The sequence below is a fragment of the Nannobrachium achirus genome, assembly GCF_963921795.1.
Source record: "Nannobrachium achirus genome assembly, chromosome: 10".
NCBI lineage: Eukaryota > Metazoa > Chordata > Actinopteri > Myctophiformes > Myctophidae > Nannobrachium > Nannobrachium achirus.
The window spans coordinates 31,189,485-31,209,073 of NC_137819.1; the positions used below are offsets into that span (position 1 = coordinate 31,189,485).

Consider the following 19,589-nt stretch of genomic DNA (forward strand, 5'->3'; position numbering starts at 1 on the left):
CTCAACAGAGCCCTTTAACGATTCCTAAATAGAATTAAATAAATAATACATATCATTTTGACTTGAGGGGGTTCCAAACGGACCCTTACAGGTCTGTAACTCTGTGTGAGTGTACAAAATGGAACTAAATGGACCGGTAAGGTCTGGAAGGGTGGTCAGTGAAATGATGACGTTTGAGAACCACTGGTATTGTAATTAGCCAGTAGCTATGCCCCTCCCAAAAAGCTTTTGTCCAATGCTAGCTTAGATTAACTTCCTGCTTGCCAAGGTTTGCCTTGGCAACAGCCTTGGCAAGCTGCCGGTTGCTAAGCTAGCATTGGACAAAAGCTTTTAGGGGAGGGGCATAGCTACTGGCTAATTGTATAGCACAAGGGTCTTCAACGTTTTCAGGCCAAGGACCCTTTAGTTGAGAGAGAGATGAAGCAGGGACCCCCCACAACCTTTTTTCAAAGATTCCATATAGTGTCATCGTTTGACAGCACAATCATCAGTGTGTTTTGTGATTAATGTCAATTTGTGTTTTCGGATATTTAACCATTTGAACCGTCAATACTTATAAACCTGACCTTTCACTCTGTACTTAGTCTGCTCTTTTTCCCCTCTACACCAAAGCTTTTTGCTGAAAATAGCTGATCTGCAAGTGAGCTTGTAGATCTGCTATTTTTTGGCGGAATACTTACAAGCAAAGTCTCTGGTTGGTTGTGCTTGTGTTACTGTGGCAATGTTACTGCCCCTGTGAATGTAACATGAGTTTCTGTTACCTTTGATCCCATAGCCAGCCACGAGACATGATCTTACTTAGTTGTTAAAAATCACTACAAGTTAACTACATACAATATACAATATTGTAGAACATCGTTAACAATGTACATAGTAATACTATAATCATTTTTGTGTATCTTGTCATTGAGTTGGTGTAATTGTGTGTGTGTGTGTGTGTGTGTGTGTGTGTGTGTGTGCGCGTGTGCGTGCGTGTGTGCGTGCGTGCGTGCGTGATCTCTCTCCCTGGATCAGATGTTTGATTGGATCATGCACAACAAGGGTCTGTTCCTGGCAGGCTACACGGAGATCGGCAACAACCATCCCCACGCCATGGAGCTGCAAACCCAGCACAACCACTTTGCAATGAACTGCATGGTACACACACACACACACACACACACACACACACACACACACACACACACACACACACACACCAGGGGGGATGGCTATTTATGCCCACGCAAGCCCTGTTCTGTATAATCGTTTTAGTTTGTGCACGGAGCATTTGTATGTGTTGTGAATGCACGTGCACCTCATCTCAGCCAGGTGCTGTTGGACAGTGAGTGCTGCTCCTCGTCTTCAGCCAGTGTTGCATAACTGTTATGAAACGGTTGGCACAGGGAATCAATCTGCTGGCTACTGCAGAACTGATGCTGATGCATCACTATCGATGCCAGCCCTCTCCTCTCCTCTCCTCTCCTCTCCTCTCCTGTCATCCCTGCAGCTTTTATCGTATCGGACATTTTATTTAGTACATTTATTGCCTTTTTCTGGGGGAAATGCTCTTTGGGTTTCTCAATGTATGAAAGGGCATAAGGGGAAATGACAAAATAAAGGAAATCTAACCCTTCTTCTCCCCTTTCCTGTCTCCTTCCGCGGCTCCTCCTGGGCAGAACGTGTACGTAAACATCAACCGGATCATGTCTGTGGGGAACCGGCTGTTGGAGTCGGGTCACTACGCCTCCCAGCAGATCAAGCAGATCTCGGGGCAGCTGGAGGCGGAGTGGAAGGCCTTTGCGGCGGCGCTGGACGAACGCAGCACGCTGCTGGAGATGTCGGCCAGCTTCCACCAGAAGTGTGACCAGGTAGGCAGGGGTGTCGCCTGCGGGCTCCCCCGTGAATGTTCTTCATAGGGAGGAGGGGTTTTAACCCATTTAGACTGCGAACGCATCATTACGCGTTATTTTGTGCTTTAATGGACAAAAATAGCAGATATACAAGCTCGCAGCGTGGCACAGAGTGCAGCGCTGCGAGCTTGTAGATCTGCTATTTTTGAAAAAATCTTGAAAATATGTGCAAGTCTGTTTAAATTTATCGTGAAATTATCCTCCTTCATGCACTGGGATAATTCCTTTTATTTGCTGAGCTGCATATCCAGTACTATTTTACAGTAAACCCTCTATTGGTAAAACAGACTTGGAAATAACTTACTTGATGCAGTCTTTTTTTCCCTGTACCAAATCTCAGGGATCTCAGGGATCTATCGATCTAGCCAATTATCACGATAATATCCTAAATCACAATTTATTTGGTCACAATAAACGGGACTTGAGATGTTCATATCGTCCCATCGCTACTTGGTCTATGGATTTACACAGAGTACAAAAGAGATGGCGTAACACAATTATTATTTTGGTTCGTCTCCCCATTTTCTCCATAAAAAGGAAAACTTTAAGGATAATATATTAATAATAATTCAAATATTAAATATAGTTATGTTATTCTTTTTGTAGTCTATCAGTGTTTAGTAAAACCTTCATAGCAATAGTGGCAAATGTCCAACTGTCTGGTACTGGTCTTTATTTATATCTTTGTGATTTTATACCTGGACTCAATGAGCTTCATGCTTTGATTTTGCCGGTTTCTACTCAGGTGGTCTTGGCTACAGTTCTCCACATGCATGCACGCACGCACACACGCACGCACGCAAGCACACGCACAAACCCCTTCGGGCTTGAAAATAGCCTCTTGGCACCATTGGAGGAATATGTGCTAACATATGCTGGCCCATTAGCATATATTTACATAGACATAAGCAGTGTGTGAGTAAAGTATTTGCAACCCGTGGTTTATTTCAGTCTGTGCTCATTAGCTCTGCCGCCACGGAATGATTTATCATTGCAAATGAACACACAAACCTCCACCGTATCCCCAGTGAGAGAACCTCGGCCGTCTGACTTCCTCTGACCTGGAATATAGCCGTCATCCTGCCAGCCTTTCATGTCGACGTTCTCTTCTCCTCTGTACCAATAAACCTTCACTTATATCCCTGTGCTATTCATCTGTGGCTCGTTTCAATCCTACCGGGTTGGAGTCGAGGGCAGAAGGCGATAATTAATATTTTTTTCCCGTTGTTCTTCCTGTAAGGGGGAGGCAGGGGTTGGGGGGGGGGGGGACGGGTTTTTTTTATTAGCTGGATAGAGAATAGAACAGTATTATGAACTCACCACATGTTAATTAAGGGCCTCTTCTCCCATGCAGGAGGAATACTTTTCTCCGCTGCAGTATTGTGGGTTTGAATAACTTTGAAATTATGGATTAAGGACACAATTCTTTGTATTTATTTGTTTATCTAACAGGGGCCATGTGCAACAGAGTTAGCTCATTTGCATCTGTGGTCCCTGGGACCATTATGCATGGTTGAAAGCGGCTAATAGTAAACAGTTGCAGAATGTCGCTCAGGGAGTTAATTATACTGTAGTATATGCCGCGTATGACTAACCTATGACTCACTGGAATGGATTTTTCATGTTTAGCGGACTGCTTTGTACATTTTCACTAAGTGTGTGCTTGTGTGTCTGTGTGTCTGTGTGTGTGCACTTGTCTGGGCACGTGTCTTGTGTGCGTGTGTGTTGTGCGCGCGTGTCTTTCCAGTACATGAGTAACGTGGACTCGTGGTGCAAGGCGTGCGGCGAGGTGGACTTGCCCTCGGAACTCCAAGACTTAGAAGACGCGATCCACCACCACCAAGGCCTATACGAACACATCACTGCTGCTTATTCAGAGGTATTACAGTACCATCATTTATATCAGTCAAGCAACTGATAAACTCAGGAAGAGAAGGGGAGACCCTTGGTAATCCTGCAGGGGTAATTCAGTTTTCACTTTCACCCATCTGATGGCTGCTGCTCAGATGGTCATGATGAGCGCTCGAGGGGAGGAGCGGTTTGGGGTTAAAGGACGTCACGTCATCCATTTTCAACCTGTCTTCATGTCATTAGATCAGGGGTTCTCAAAGCTTTTTAGGCTGTGACATTAAGCTAATCATCTGGGGACCCCACTTGTGGTGCCGACCCCAAGTTTGAGAACCACTGAATTAGATCTATGGAGAATCCAAGCGCTTAGAAACTGCAGGCTTTCTATTCCTGGAAAGTTAGCATGCTGTAATGGAAGCCATTGTTCTAAAAAGAAAGAAAAAGAAAAGTTAGCAAAGAATCAAATAAATAAAAATAAAAAACCTGCCTAGCAATGATGTCACTGGTAGGTGGGTTTCTGAACTGTCCACCGCCCTCCTCGGAGACACAGACAGAGTAGATAAAAATGGTTCCATATTATCATCAGCATTAGTAAGTAAAATGGGTGAAGTTATCCAACACTTGGACACGTAGATATGGGTGGGCCGGGAGGCAAGCCATTTACCTTCTGATTGCCACATGGTCTCTACCCGCAAAGCTACAGCTGCCCTAAAAATACGAAATTTTTAATACAAGTTCTACCGTGCCTTCAAACTCCACAGCTTTTGCAAACGTTACTGTATGTGCCAAATCATTTACAGCAGGGGTCTTCAACAGGGGGTCCGCGACCCCTAGGGGGTCTGCAGGGATACTGCAGGGGGTCCCCGAAATTGTTAAAAAAAAATATATATAATATATTTGATATATTTTTTTTATATATCTATGGAAATTGTCTTTAAATATACAAAAACATGATTCTGTATCTTTTGAATAGCTTGTGTATATGATTATTGTGCAATTTACAGATTGTTAGTGATAGATTGATAGTACTGACATTGGTTCTCAGTTAATAAGGTATGTTTGTAAATATACAAGTAGGAGATGTCTGCACGCTTCAGCCAGCAGTTATTGGTAGAAGGACTCGTCGGTGCTCAACAAGGACAAACTATATCAAAAAGACATTACCTGGGCACTTCAAAAATGACTACCCAAATAAAAGATGGAGCACTCAACTGGTCTGCACGTTCATTTATTGTAGAGCGACAGGGTGACTGACTTTCAAGTCTTCCTCTGAGGAAGACTAAACGTCGAGGTAATGTCTTTTTGGTATGTTTGTAAATGGCAGTGGTACAGCCACTTGCACATGCATGTTTAAAATAAAAGCATGAATATGAATTTTAATGGCATAGTATTAAATGCACAATAACATGGTATGTTTATACACATGAAACACAATGTTATACATAAATATACAATATATGTTGTAGCCCCACCCTACAGTTTGGGGGTCCCTGAACTGAAAACATTGAAGACCCCTGATTTACAGTATACTGTATCTAATGCTAGGTCCACACAATCTCCTCTTGTATCATGTTTTTTGTTGGTTTGGTTGTTAACCTAACCTGTTAAACTTTAAGATGCTATCCATAATTTCTCTTAGTGAATGAAACGTTATTTTAGCCATCTGGATAGTTATATTGTTTTAGTTATTAGAATATAACTAAAACTGTGGTGTCTCCCTCTTGTCTTGAGACATTACGATCCTGTGGTCGGGTAGGACACCTACTGGTTGACAAGAGGTACTGCATGAAATAGAAAGGGAAATAATGCGAGGCGTTGTGAGCATGTAGATCAGCTATTTTCACAATAGAACCGTGTTATACAAAATTCCTCAACTCTTAGTGCTCGCCAGGGTCCCCAGTTAAAACATGATTATTTCGGGGGTCACAGCCTGAAAAGGTTGAGAACCACTGGCATACACTACCTGTCTTTGGGCATTGCGCGTAGGAGTAAGTGACTCGTTATTGAGCTGAATTATTGTTATATAGTCCTGGAAATTGGGTTAAATATTGTGGAAAAAGTTTTGGAAAAGTTTTGGAAATTAATTGGTAAAAAATGTGTGGGAACCCTGTATTTAAAAATTGGAAACTTTTCGCCATGCCCAAAATGTAGGGAGCCGGTGGGTTGAAAGTGCTTGAAGTAACCTCGTCAGCGCCCCCTGCTGCCTCTCTGCAGGTGAGCCAGGACGGCAAGGCTCTGCTGGACAAGCTGCAGCGGCCGCTGACGCCCGGCGCCGCCGACTCGCTCACGGCCTCGGCCAACTACTCCAAGGCGGTGCACCACGTCCTGGACGTCATCCACGAGGTGCTGCACCACCAGCGGCAGCTGGAGAACATCTGGCAGCACCGCAAGGTCCGCCTGCACCAGCGCCTCCAGCTCTGCGTCTTCCAGCAGGACGTGCAACAGGTCAGTGTGTGCAGCAGCAGCGCGACATAATAGCCTTTTATTTTAATAACTGCTATCATTTATTGTATATACTGTAGATACTGTATACAGGATTCCCACGGTCATGAAATTCCTGGAAATATCAAATATTAGAGGCAGAGATTGTGAAAATAGCAGATCTACATGCTTGCGAGGCGTTGTGAGCATGTAGATCGGCTATTTTCACAATAAAAACGTATTATACAAAATTTCTAAACTCTTCAAATGTGATTATTTCGGGGGGTCACAGCCTGAAAAGGTTAAGAACCACTGGCTTACACTACCTGTCTTTATTGTATATACTGTAGATACTGTATAGAACTGCTAGTGTAATACTCATCAGTTGTACTACCTTATTTCTGAACCTTAGAGCTCCCCCTTGTGGTGCCTTATTGTCCTGGGACCTCCCCTGTTTGTTGGACTGTGGAAATCAGGCACGCATAGGCATCAAAGTGGGCTTAAGCCCCTGCCCTTTTATCCGTCTGTAAAAAAATGCTCTCTGAGTCCAGACCATGAATGCATTTTTGCCTCTTTCCTTTCAAGAGAATTGCCGTGTCCAAACTCTCCTGAACTTGAATGCAGCATCATTATGTTGAAAGAATGTTCCACTCTGTGTAGAAATAAAGCATCGGAAATAGCCGACCTCCAAGCTTACAGCTGCGACGCGTTGTGAGCTTGGAGGTCTGCTATTTTCAATGTATCCACCAAAAGGCCCTTTTAGAAATGTCAGCCCTTGCCTCTAACATTCTCTGCACGTCCCTGGTGGGCATGTGTGTGTACTGTATGCAAACAGGTGTTGGACTGGATTGAAAACCATGGCGAGGCCTTCCTCAGTAAACACACTGGCGTGGGCAAGTCCCTGCATCGAGCCAGAGCTCTCCAGAAACGCCATGAGGATTTTGAGGAAGTTGCCCAGGTACTTGTTTTCCTTAAAAGTAATTTTTTTTCTCCACTTTGTATAACAAGGGTCTTCAACGTTTTCAGGCCAAGGACCCCTTAGTTGAGAGAGAGATGAATGTTAATTTGTGTTTTCAGATATTTAGCCACTTGAACCGTCAATACTTAATAAACTTGACCTTTCACTCTGTACTTAGTTTGCTCTTTTTTCCCCCTCTACACCAAAGCTCTTTGCCAAAAATAGCCGATCTACAAGCTCACAACGCCTCGCAGCGCGAGGCGTTGTGAGCTTGTAGATCTGCTATTTTTGGCTAAGAATTCTAAGAATATTCTAAGAATGGACGCTAGTGTTTAATATAAAAAAAGAGAAAAAAAAGTAACTCTGAGGACCCCCTGGGGGTCCCGGACCCCCTGTTGAAGACCCCTGATGTATAATGTATGTATATACAGATCAATCTCAGAAAATTAGAATATTTTGTAAAAGATCATTGCAGATGCCATAGCACCCCAAATCATAACTGACTTCAGAAACTTCCCACTGGACTCCAAGCAACTCTGACTTCACAAGGTTGACATTTCTCTAATATAAATCCTTGTTTTGAGTAGTCTTGTGTAATATTGTAATATTTATAAATATCGACTTTTGATATGAGCTGTATGCCATAAAATATTTTAACAAAAAAAGGTTTGGAATAATTCACTCACTGAATGTGCAATGTACTTAGAATATATGACAGTTTCAAGAAATATTATTAAAGTTTCAAGATTTTTTTGTAATTTTCTGAGATGGATCTGTACTCTGTAGATATATTGTGTAGGTCCTTTTCCAATTCTAATTCGTCTTTATAATATATACGTTTTTTCTTCACACATACAGTACAATATAAGGTTGTACAAAACTCTCTAGACTTCATTCTATATACACTGGCACACACTTGATCACCTTTTCACTAATCCTTATTGTTGGTAGGTTTTTACTTGTATTATACACTAGAACACTACCTTGTTTTTTTACATCTTGTTTTTATGAGCAGTTTATGATCTGTTGGGTGGGATCTGATTTGTCATTGGCGTCATATCCTGTTTCCACTCTCGGTGCTCACTTTCTGTTCCCCTTTCATTTTAAGTGTATGTGAATTACTGTATATATTTTTGACCTGTTTTTAACCTATTTAGGCCTGAAAACATTATGACGCAATATTTTATGCTTTAAATATAAAAAAAATAGCAGATATACAAGCTCACAGCGCGGCACCGAGTGCCGCGCTGCGAGCTTGTAGATCTGCTATTTTAAAAAAATCGTGAAAATTAGAATTTTGACCCGAGTGCCTAAGTGCCTTTTGAATCCTTCTAAGATTTTTGGAAAAAACCTATGTTTCTATATGTCAGCAATCTGGCCAGCCATCGTCAAAGAAAAGGTCCTTTTCACTTAACTGGAGCTCAGTTAGTCTGTTCTTGAGAGACTACTGTGTCAGTGGTGCTCAAACCTTTTCATGTGAAGGACCCCCAAAATGATATGTATTTGGCCACGGACCCCCATTTCAAAATATTTAGTTCCAGGGACCACCCAGAAGCAAAATTTGAGTTACAAACGTTCGCTTTGAAAATACATATATTCAAAGATTTGCACACATTTTCACGACTTTTTCAAAAATAGCAGATCTACAAGCTCGCAGCGCGGCACTCGGTGCCGCGCTGTGAGCTTGTATATCTGCTATTTTTCACTGGTTAAAGCATTCAATAATTCTAGGCCTAAATGGGTTAACCACATGAACCCTGGCATACCAGTTCTGGGGCAAACAAATTGCAGAACAACGAGCTACACTTACTCTCTGTCTCTCTCTCTCTCTGTCTCTCTCTCTCTCTCTGTCTCTCTCTCTCTCTCTCTCTGGCTGCAGAACACCTACACCAATGCAGACAAGTTGCTGGAGGCGGCGGAGCAGCTTGCCCAGACGGGGGAGTGCGACCCTGAGGAGATCTACCAGGCCGCCCACCAGCTGGAGGACCGCATCCAGGACTTTGTGCGCCGCGTGGAGCAGCGCAAGGTCCTCCTGGACATGTCTGTGGCCTTCCACACGCACGTCAAGGAGGTGAGGCAGGCTGGGGGAACGGCAGGGGCGTGTGGATGTGTGTACTACGCACCAGTGGTGTAAAGTAACTAAGTACATTTACTTAAGTACTGTACTTAAGTACAGTTTTGAGGTATTTGTACTTTACTCGAGTATTTCCAATTTACTTTTACTTCTGCTCCACTACATCTCGGATCGAAATATTGTACTTTTACTCCACTTGGTTTATTTGAACACTTTAGTTACTAGTTACTTTTCGGATATAACTTATATATAATATTTTAAAACACACATTAACCACTTTAGCCATGTTTTATACCTAGGTTGTTCAATATACAAGCTCTGTACTTTTACTTTTGGTACTTTAAGTACGTTTTGATGCCAACACTTTCGTACTTTTACTCAAGTACACTTTTACTTGTAACAGAGTACTTCTACATTGCAGTATTGATACTTTTACTTAAGTAAAGAATGTGAGTACTTTTTCCACCACTGGTACTGTACGCACACATCTTGACTTGCGATAAGAAGACAGCGCTGCTGTCTTCTTAGGGACTGAAAGCGCTTTGAACATAAGAAGAATTGTGCAGCCTCATCTTAAGGGGAAACATTATCTGTATTACTGTAGTCTACAGTAGCGTTGGTTGTGTTCATGGCTGCGTGCGCGTAATGATTTCTCAACAATATGATGCATCATTAGTTTCACATTTAGCACCTGTTTTTAAGAATAATGAGCAATAAAGGCTGGGTCTTCGCAAATCTTGCATAAAGTTGATGGTTTCATCTGGCCAGCGATTAATCAAAATTTTGACTACTCAGGTATGGTCGTATGGTGACATAATTACAGTATATGTCATGAGTGCGTCCATGCATCTGTTAGATGCAACTCTGGGAAAGTTGAATAAGCTTTTGTGGTGATCTTGTACAGGCTCCTCATAAATAATTTAAATTCAAGCAGGGGTGTCGCGCCAAATTCTGGGCCTGGGGTACAAGGATTCACTACGGACCCCCCATGAATGTTCTTCATAGAGGGAGAGGGTTTAATCGGTTATTAGTAGTAGTTTATTTATTTTGGTCATTGAAATAAAGTAATACAATGCATTTATCTTTTCTTTCATTGAAAAGAAAAGAAATAATAGTAGACAGACCAAAAAGGTGTAGGGCTGAAGCCTGAGCTTAAAATTCTTCTTTACCATAAAATAAAAATAAAAAACTGAAACGTGAAAGTGTCCCTCATCTGTTGCCCTACCTCTGAGAACTAATCGAATAACCTTTGTCCAAACATCTCTCCTTCTTCTTCGATCCTCCCTCCCTCCCTCCCTCCCTCCCTCCCTCCCTCCCTCTCTCTCTCTCTCTCTCTCCCTCCCTCCCTCCCTCTCTCTCTCTCCCTCTCTCTCTCTCTCTCTCTCTCTCTCTCCCTCCCTCCCTCCCCCCCTCCCTCCAGCTATGGACGTGGTTGGAGGAGCTTCAGAAGGAGCTGTTGGACGACGTCTACGCCGAGTCGGTGGAGGCGGTTCAGGACCTGATCAAGCGCTTCGGCCAGCAGCAGCAGACCACGCTACAGGTGACCGTCAACGTCATCAAGGAGGGCGAGGACCTCATCCAGCAGCTCAGGTACGCTCAGGGCTGTGCACTTGGATTTGAACCCAGTGCCGTTTTTGTTCTTTGAAATAGAAATGCCAACCTCTTGTTGATTTTTTTTTTACTATTTGAAGATCCAGATCCGCAGATCCAGTCCTAAAAAAATTGCAAAATCCACATGAGGTTGAATTTGTTATGTATTAACACACGCGGTGCAACGCGCTGTGAGCTTGTAGATCGTCTATTTCCACTATCAATGTTCTTTTTAACTCAGCGAGTGCCCACGCGTCAAACTCTTTGATGTCGCTGGAGGCCCACGCTGCGTTCGCTGCGTTTACTGTATTTACAGTAACAACATTAAATCTCACCGTAAGGTCGGAGCTACGCCTGGATGTTGCCCAATCACCGCGGGTTGTTTCCATTGGATGCTGAGAGCATCGCGCGGCCGTTTTTCTCCATATACTCCAATGCATTTCCCCATCTTTAAAGCCCTTTATCTCTGATGTTTGTTTTTATGGCTAAAACTCCAGGCGTGGCTGGAAACATGACCAAATTAGATCAGCAATCAATAGCTAAATACTACACTGACCCATACTAGGTGGAAGAACAAAACTTCCTGACTACGGTCATGTGACCAAGTGACGTCATTACGCATGCACTGACGCAGCAGGGCCGTGTGCAATAGAATGATGGTGGACCTGGGCAGCCAGAGAGGATAGCTCTGGCTCCATCTAGGGGCAGCCAATGTGTTAAGGTATAAAGTTGTCAAATGTGTCAGTCATTTCTTTGTGTATTTAGGTTATGTGTCATACAGTGTCTGCCATGCGCAACTTCAAAGCCCCAAAGCCAAACAGAAATGTAATTGTCAACGACAAAAACAATCAAATCGTTAATCGCAATTATTTGTGTGACAATCAATCGTTACGTAAAATGTCATAATCGTGAAAGCCCTGTTCACACTGCACTGCATGCTTCCTGTGAAGCTCCTTGCTGGCAGGTGAACCATTAGCAGTGATAAAATCACAACTACACCTACAACAAGTCTATGGGGAATTTGGGGAATTGGCATTATGACTAAATTGCGAGAAAAGTGTGGAGGGATAATTGGCTGCTCTAAATGAGAAAAACGAGAGAGAGAGGGAGATAAACAGAAACGTTGCACAGAGAGAGTGGGCCGATGGCACGAGTGGGAGGAAGGATTGTAAGGTTTAAGCAGCGAGAGAGAGAAAGACGGAGGGATGGATGGAGCGAAAGAGGGCGGGAGGGAAAGAGAGGGTGCTGCAGAGGTGCACGTAGTTGACCCCTTTGACCCTCACTTCAATAACTGTTTTTATACATTAGAGACTACTCTCCATTTCTCTCTCTCTCTCTCTCTCTCTCTCTCTCTCTCTCTCTCTCTCTCTCTCTCTCTCTCTCTCTCTCTCTCTTACATAAGTTGTGTTTCATAATAACGTGTCTAATTTGTGTGGCAGCTTCCCTTAGGGAGACACTTAGCACCTTGTGCATTGAGTATGTGCGTTACGATTGACTGATCGAGCGTGTGTTTGTGTGGGTGCGCATGTGTGCGTGAAAGTACTTGTGTCCTGCTGATAAATCTGCCATGTCTAATCAGTATCTTCATGACCTCCAGTGTATTTCCTTCCTCTCTATCTAAACCTCCTCTCTAAGTGTGTGTGTGTGTGTGTGTGTGTGTGTGTGTGTGTGTGTGTGTGTGTCCATTTGTGAGTGCACACATGCTCCTTTGCACCTGTCGCGGTCTACAAAAAAAAACAATCTACAAGCTCACAATGCCTCGCAGCGCGAGGTGTTGTAAGCTTGTAGATTTGCTATTTTTGGCTAAAGTTCTCAGAATATGGACGCTAGGGTTCAAGTGGTTAATATAAAAAAGGAGAAGATTTGGCAGACCCCCTGTAGTAACTCTGAGGACCCCCTAGGGGTCCCGGGCCCCCTGTTGAAGACCCCTGGGCTAATGTATAGTTGGTGTTGTGTTTGTGTGTGTGTCAGGGACTCGGCCATCTCCAGCAACAAGACTCCTCACAACAGCTCCATCAACCACATCGAGAGCGTGCTGCAGCAGCTGGACGAGGCCCAGGCCCAGATGGAGGAGCTCTTCCAGGAGAGGAAGATCAAACTGGAGCTCTTCCTTCAGCTCCGCATCTTTGAGAGGGACGCCATCGATGTGAGTACATGGGGCTGTGTGTGTGTGTGTGTGTGTGTGTGTGTGTGTGTGTGTGTGTGTGTGTGTGTGTGTGTGTGTGTGTGTGTGTGTGTGTGTGTGTGTGTGTGTGTGTGTGTGTGTGTGTGTGTGTGTGTGTGTGTGTGTGTGTGTGTGTGTGTGTGTGTGTGTGTGTGTGGGAGGGAGAGAGAGAGATGGTGATTGTCTCAATGTATGCAAAGTAAGTCATCATTAATGATAAATAACAGCTCTTTGACGAAATACATCCATTATCCTATGACTTTGAACTTGTTACATCCCCAGCCCAAAGTGGCTACAGTTCTTAAAAAGTTATGTTCGTAACTGTATGACTTTTTTTAACAAATACAATAAATGAAACGAAATGAAATAAACACATGGTATTTATACCCTTGATGCTGAGTTTGGAGCAGGGAGGCGTGGACCCTTGACCCTCCAATCTCAGGGTCGCCACTGAGCTGTCGACTTAAGATAAACAGTGCTACTGTACATCGTAGTATATTGTCACTGTCGGGCAGAAACCCTCGTATCTCCCAAGTTTCAAATTTGTATGCCCTGCTTCATCACACAAGACGCACAAGAATAGTGAAAACAGCGCGAGGCGCTGTGTGCTTGTAGATCGGCTATTTTCACTATTTTAAATCGTTCTAAAATGATAAACGCAAAACGAACGATTTTGGACACACAAGGTTTCCACCTGACAACAGCAATATTCACAAAACCACCTATACGCGAAGGAGGAACGTTGTTTTCAAAACGCATCGCTTGCCTTCTCAGATCATCTCGGACCTGGAGTCGTGGAACGAGGAGCTGACGGGTCAGATGAGCGAGTTCGACACGGAGGACCTGACGCTGGCGGAGCAGCGGCTGCAGCACCACGCCGACAAGGCCCTCACCATGAACAACCTCACCTTCGACGTCATCCACCAGGGACAGGAGCTGCTGCAGTACGTCAACGAGGTGCAGGCCTCCGGTGAGTCTCGCTAAACACCATAACCCCTCAAGTACCTAGAATTAATTCAATGTAAAATTATCGTGAAACAGAGTGAAATGTCAAGTCACGGGACCCTTATACATCATATTTTGAGATGATTTGAGATAGCATATAATTCTAGGGGTCCTTGACATGAAAAGGTTTGAGAACCACTGACATAGAAACATGTGTTTTCAAAAGCCTTAGAAGGATTTAGAAGAAAATTTCTTCTAAATTCTTCTAAACATTTAATGTTTAGAAATGGGTCAAAAATATTCAAAGACTTGCACAAATGTTTTTTTTTTTTGTTATCAATTATTTTTATTTTCCATAACATAAAATTAGAGACATACATATGAATAGAACAAGAAAAAGTAAAACATTAATCAAAAGAAAAATGCAATTAACAGACAAACACAAACAATAGCAAAACAAGAAAAGGAAAAGAAAACCCACCCACCCCCTTTCCCCGGACCAACACGGAATGTACAATAGTGCATGCCTGTGCTAGGCTGTTACCACTATATAGTGATTTCTTGAATCATAGCCTTAAGCTTATCTGCAATGTCCGACCACATATTAATGTTTTCTTCTTTTGCTCCGTGTAACCTTGCTATCGACTGCTCTAAATATACTATATCTAGAAAGGTTAAGGCCCACTGGCGAAACGTTAACGTATGAGGAGGTTTCCACCGCGTAGCTACCATCTTCTTCGCCGCCGTTAATCCAGCAAAGAAGATGCGCTTGCGTATATTGTTTAGTTGCAACTGTGAGACGTCATTTAATAAAAATAAAGAAGGAGAAGATATGATATTAATACTAAAAATAGTTGAAAGTTTTGAGGCAACCATATTCCAGAATGACGACACATTTGGGCATTCCCAAACCATGTGAAGGAAGGTACCAATACTATTTGAGGCGCAGAGAGTGCAGTTGGGATTATTCAAAATCCTCATAGCACATAGTCTGCGGGGAGTTAAATAAGTCCGATGAACAAAATTTAAATGAATTTGTTGATGGTCTGGATTTCTAGAAGATAGCCTAATGTTAGACCACACTGTGTCCCAACAAAAGTCAGGGTCCAAATTTGGTACATCATTCCTCCAAACAGTATCAACAGATAGGGGCCCATAACTACAGTCTAATAAAAAACCATAGAGGGTGGAAACCAAACCTCTTGTTCTGTTACCATCACAGATAAACTCATGGAAGGGGTGCAATCTAAGGGGAGCTTGCCATGGGACCCCATAGGTCCTCATGGACAATCTCAGTTGGAAGTAGAAAAAAAGGGTATTTCCAGGCAGATTGAAGATGTCACACAAATCTCGAAAAGGTCGTAAACCATTTCTATCAAATAAGTCCCCTAATGTACGAATCCCCTTAGCCCTCCACCTTGGAAAGCGAATGGGGCGATCCTCGATTAAAAGTCTTTGATTATTGAACACTGGGGAAAATAAGTTCCATTTACAATCAATCTTACACATCTTTTCAGCTGCTCTCCATACTGCCACTAAATGAGAAATGATAGGTCCAAAGCGAACTTTGCATTGATGTGTAGTTATGTTTGAATAGATAAGATCTCTCAATTCAACAGGCTGCACTAAACTCTCCTCAAGCTCTCTCCAAGAAACCTTATTTGCTGGGTTAAACCAATTTAAAAGGGGGCGGAGCGTGAAGGCCCAATAATAAAATTTAAAGTTGGGCAATGAAAGGCCGCCATCATCTCTAGCACGCTGTAATAGAGAAAGTTTAAGACGAGGGCGTTTCCCTTTCCACACAAACTTAGATATCGAAGAGTGAAGCTTATTCCAGTATTGCGGCGGTGGTGGCAAAGGGAGCATAGAGCTTACAAAGTTAACCCTAGGAAGAACATTCATCTTTATGATTGAAACTCGAGCTTGGAGAGAGTTGGGCAAAGATGACCATCTATCTAAATCAAGACAAATCTTATTTAGAGTGTCACCATAGTTGTTCTTAACAATAGCCTGAAGAGAGGGGAAAATATCTATGCCAAGATATTTGAATTGGCTTACTACTGGGATTATGGGCGGCAGGATAGCAGATCTCATCTGATCATTTAGAGGTAGAAGGGCTGACTTCGTCCAATTAATTTTGTAGCCGGAAATGGAACTGAACTGATCAAAGATTTGAAGGACATGAGTAATTGACTGTGGTGCATTCTCAATGAACAGTAGAATATCGTCAGCATATAGGGAAATGCGATGCTGTGTGTTGTTAATCGAAACAGGAGTAATATCTGCAGACTGACGCACTGTCTGAGCCAAGGGTTCGAGTGAAAGTGCGAAAAGGAGAGGACTAAGGGGACAACCCTGCCTCGAAGATCTGCCAATCGTGAATAGCGGCGAACAGATCTTACCGGTTAGGACCATCGCTGACGGATTAGAATAAAGTACTTTAACAAAATGTATGAATGAAGCACCAAATCCCATTTTATCTAGTACAGCCCACAGGTAAGACCATTCCAGACGATCAAATGCCTTCAACGCATCGAGCGACAACACTGCGGCGGGGGTCCTCAGCTCCTTAGCCCTATCGATGATATGCAATAGTCGTCTAGCATTATCAGAGGCTAGTCTAGTTCCTATGAAACCTGTCTGATCACAGTGTACTAAGGTGGTCATAAAACCCTGCAAGCGACGCGCAAGCACCTTAGCAAAAACTTTTAGATCAGAATTCAAAAGTGAAAGCGGTCTATAGCTTGCGCAATCTGTGGGATCCTTGTTCTTCTTCAACAATAATGATATAATAGCTACATTCACATCCCTGGAGAAAGAGCCACTTTCAATTGCATATCGAAACATGTCTAGCATCAGCTGACCTAGATCTTCCCAAAAGATGGCATAAAGTTCAGGGGGTATCCCATCCAAACCAGGCGACTTGCCCCTACGCATTGCGAGCACAGCTTCCTGTAATTCCGCCAGATGGAGCGGTCTATCTAAGGCTTCCGCATCCGCCTCGCTAAGGGTTGGTAACTGTATGTTGGATAAAAAATTATTGCATACTGCATCATCGTGAATGACCTCGGAGGTGTAGAGCTCATCATAAAAAGCACGAAACGTGGCATTGACCTCTTTGGGTTCTGTAACCATGGCTCCCGTTGTTGATTTGACACTAACAATATCAGCAAAATGCTCATTGGATCTAAGACGTAAAGCCAGTAAGTGACTGGGTCTTGCACTATTAAAATAGTAGTTTTGCCTTGTGCGTTTCATTTGAAATTCTGAGCGGCGCTTGAGAATGGAGTTAATTTCTTTCTTAACTAGCTCCCTCTGAGTTGCTGTACTAACATCAAAGTTATTTTGGAGAGAATTATCCAAAGTAGAAAACCGAGATTCCAATTCCACCAGTTTGGCTGACCTTAATTTTCTCTGAGTGGACGCATAGAGGGTTGTATTACTCCTGATAAAGCCTTTAATTGCATCCCAAAGAATTCTGGGATCCTCAACTGAGCCTGTATTGATATTTATAAATTCACGCAAACCAGTTTGAAACTGAGCTACAAATGCCGCATCGCGCAGCAGTGTGGTGTTAAACCGCCATCTAGGAGCTCTATCTATAACCTGTTTCAGTGAAGCAACACACAGCACCGCCTTGTGATCTGAGAGTGACATTGGGAGCAACTCTACCTTGGCAATTTTATGAAACAAGCTAACAGGGGCAAAAACGTAATCGATCCTAGAGAATGAAGCATGCCTACCCGACAGAAAAGAAAAATCTCTAACCGTTGGGTTCATTAAACGCCAGATGTCGAGTAAGCCAGTTGAGTTTGCCCAAGCACGTAGTTCTGCAGACGCTAGTGCTTGTTCTCTGCTTTCTACCCCAGTGGATCTATCTAGGTTATGTTGCCATGTTGCATTGAAGTCAGCACCAACAATGATTTTGAAATCCGTCAGTTCCAATAAGGTTTTAGTTAGTAATTTGTAAAACTCTTTGTCTAAAACATTTGGAGCATACACAGAGACTAGTGCTAGCATTTTACCCTCCAAGCGGATTTTAGCAACAGCTATCCTCCCGTCACTGTCAGACCAATCACCCAAAGAATCCAACCTAAGGTTACGTCTAGCCAATATGGCTACTCCCTTGGTTTTGGAAGAAGCAGCTGAAAAGGCTAAAACACGATAATGTTTATTAGCCAATCGGTTGGAATGCTCTTTTAAAAGATGAGACTCCTGTATAAATGCAAAGTCAATTGATTTAGATCGCAAAACCCCCAAAATGCTGGTTCGCTTATGCGGTATATTCGCTCCCCTTACATTGAAACTTAGAAATTTATATTCTGTCATAATTGTGGTTCAAACCATACGCACAGCAAGCACAGTAGAACATTTTAGAATTTCCTAGTTGGTCCCTCACAACAAACCTTCCCAACAGAAAAACAAAACAACCCCAAAAGGAACAGAAAAGAAAAAGCAACATCAAACGAACATAAAAAAACACATAACATTGAAGCTTGAGGGGGAAAACCCCATTAGCATCAGAGTGCACCAAAACAGTTCCCCACCCCATCAACCTATTAGTCAACCTTCATTTCACTCTGTCAGAGAGTGCAAACAAGTAACTGCCCAAAAGTAACCATACATTGCCCTCTGGTGGTTATGTAAATATATAACAGATCACCAAAGTAAAAACAACAACAACAAAAAAGTGCCTTCTTGTGGCTGAATAGCTCTTAAACATTCCATCAGCTCAAATTATGATCAATCTCCCCACTTCATATCACTTAAATAAATGAGAATGGTATGTTAACATTTATAGTAAAGAAGGGGGAGAGAAAAAAGAAAAGAATAAAGGGAAAAAAAAAAAAAAAAATTGAGGGGACTATAACAACTGTAATAATAATAATCAGTCCAGCATTAGGCCCACTTAGAATGTGATAAAGCCCTATAAGCCACGCTAATGCAAATAACCAAACACTTGTGACAGATAAGTGGAAATAAGGCTGTCACCACGACAAGGCACTAATATAATATTAATAATAAAAATAAATAAAAAAGGAAATCAGTGTATATGATATAAAAATATATGCACTTACATATGTAGTTAGAAATAGAAATTAAAAGCACATCCGGGGGGCCATATGCAGCAAAGCACACACAGTGTTAATGCATACTGCGCCACATACAGCCCCCCCATGCATCCATGCATACAAACCACAATTACTAATTAGAAGGGGGAAAAAAAGGAAAGAAAAGAAAAGTCTGTATACATAAGTATTTACATAAAACACAGTTATGTATGATCAGGAAACCATATACAACACAGCACACATAATGCATACTGCGCCATATACAGCTCCCTGTACATGCCCAAAAGGCCAGTGCAAACTTAGATAAATGTCAATCATATTAGTTAAGTCTGTTTCCGTCTTAAACAGTAAACTACCATACTTCAAACAGTGAACCTACCCAATCACGACTACAAAATAAATATCCCAATACAGAGCTCCCCTCTCCCCCCATCAAGAAATTAACATTTTAACAAGTAAATTAACATTTTAACAAGTAAAGTAGGTAAATAACTACCCCCCCCCCCCCCCCCAGACAGCGGACCCACAAGCACGTAGAGCCAACGCGCCACGAGATCGTACATCCGCCAGCTATTGAGATTAGAAAAAAAAGGAAAAAAAAGAACGAGTCAATGAGCCAGGGAGA

At 42.7% G+C, this 19,589-nt stretch overlaps 1 protein-coding gene across 7 annotated transcripts in view; it reads left to right on the plus strand.

Annotated features, from left to right (window-relative positions):
- The window catches only part of trioa (trio Rho guanine nucleotide exchange factor a), a 142,114-nt gene that overhangs the window by 65,109 nt on the left and 57,416 nt on the right, over positions 1-19,589 (plus strand). For 4 of the 7 annotated variants that reach the window (XM_080735759.1, XM_080735760.1, XM_080735761.1 and 1 more), the window contains exons 9-17: positions 1,015-1,137; positions 1,659-1,850; positions 3,640-3,771; positions 5,892-6,185; positions 6,997-7,119; positions 8,999-9,190; positions 10,614-10,783; positions 12,755-12,929; positions 13,722-13,917. In XM_080735759.1, the coding sequence (XP_080591885.1) occupies positions 1,015-1,137; positions 1,659-1,850; positions 3,640-3,771; positions 5,892-6,185; positions 6,997-7,119; positions 8,999-9,190; positions 10,614-10,783; positions 12,755-12,929; positions 13,722-13,917 (1,597 nt within the window). The remainder of the gene's footprint in view (positions 1-1,014; positions 1,138-1,658; positions 1,851-3,639; positions 3,772-5,891; positions 6,186-6,996; positions 7,120-8,998; positions 9,191-10,613; positions 10,784-12,754; positions 12,930-13,721; positions 13,918-19,589) is intronic. The other 3 variants (XM_080735763.1, XM_080735765.1, XM_080735764.1) reach the window with 1 other exon arrangement.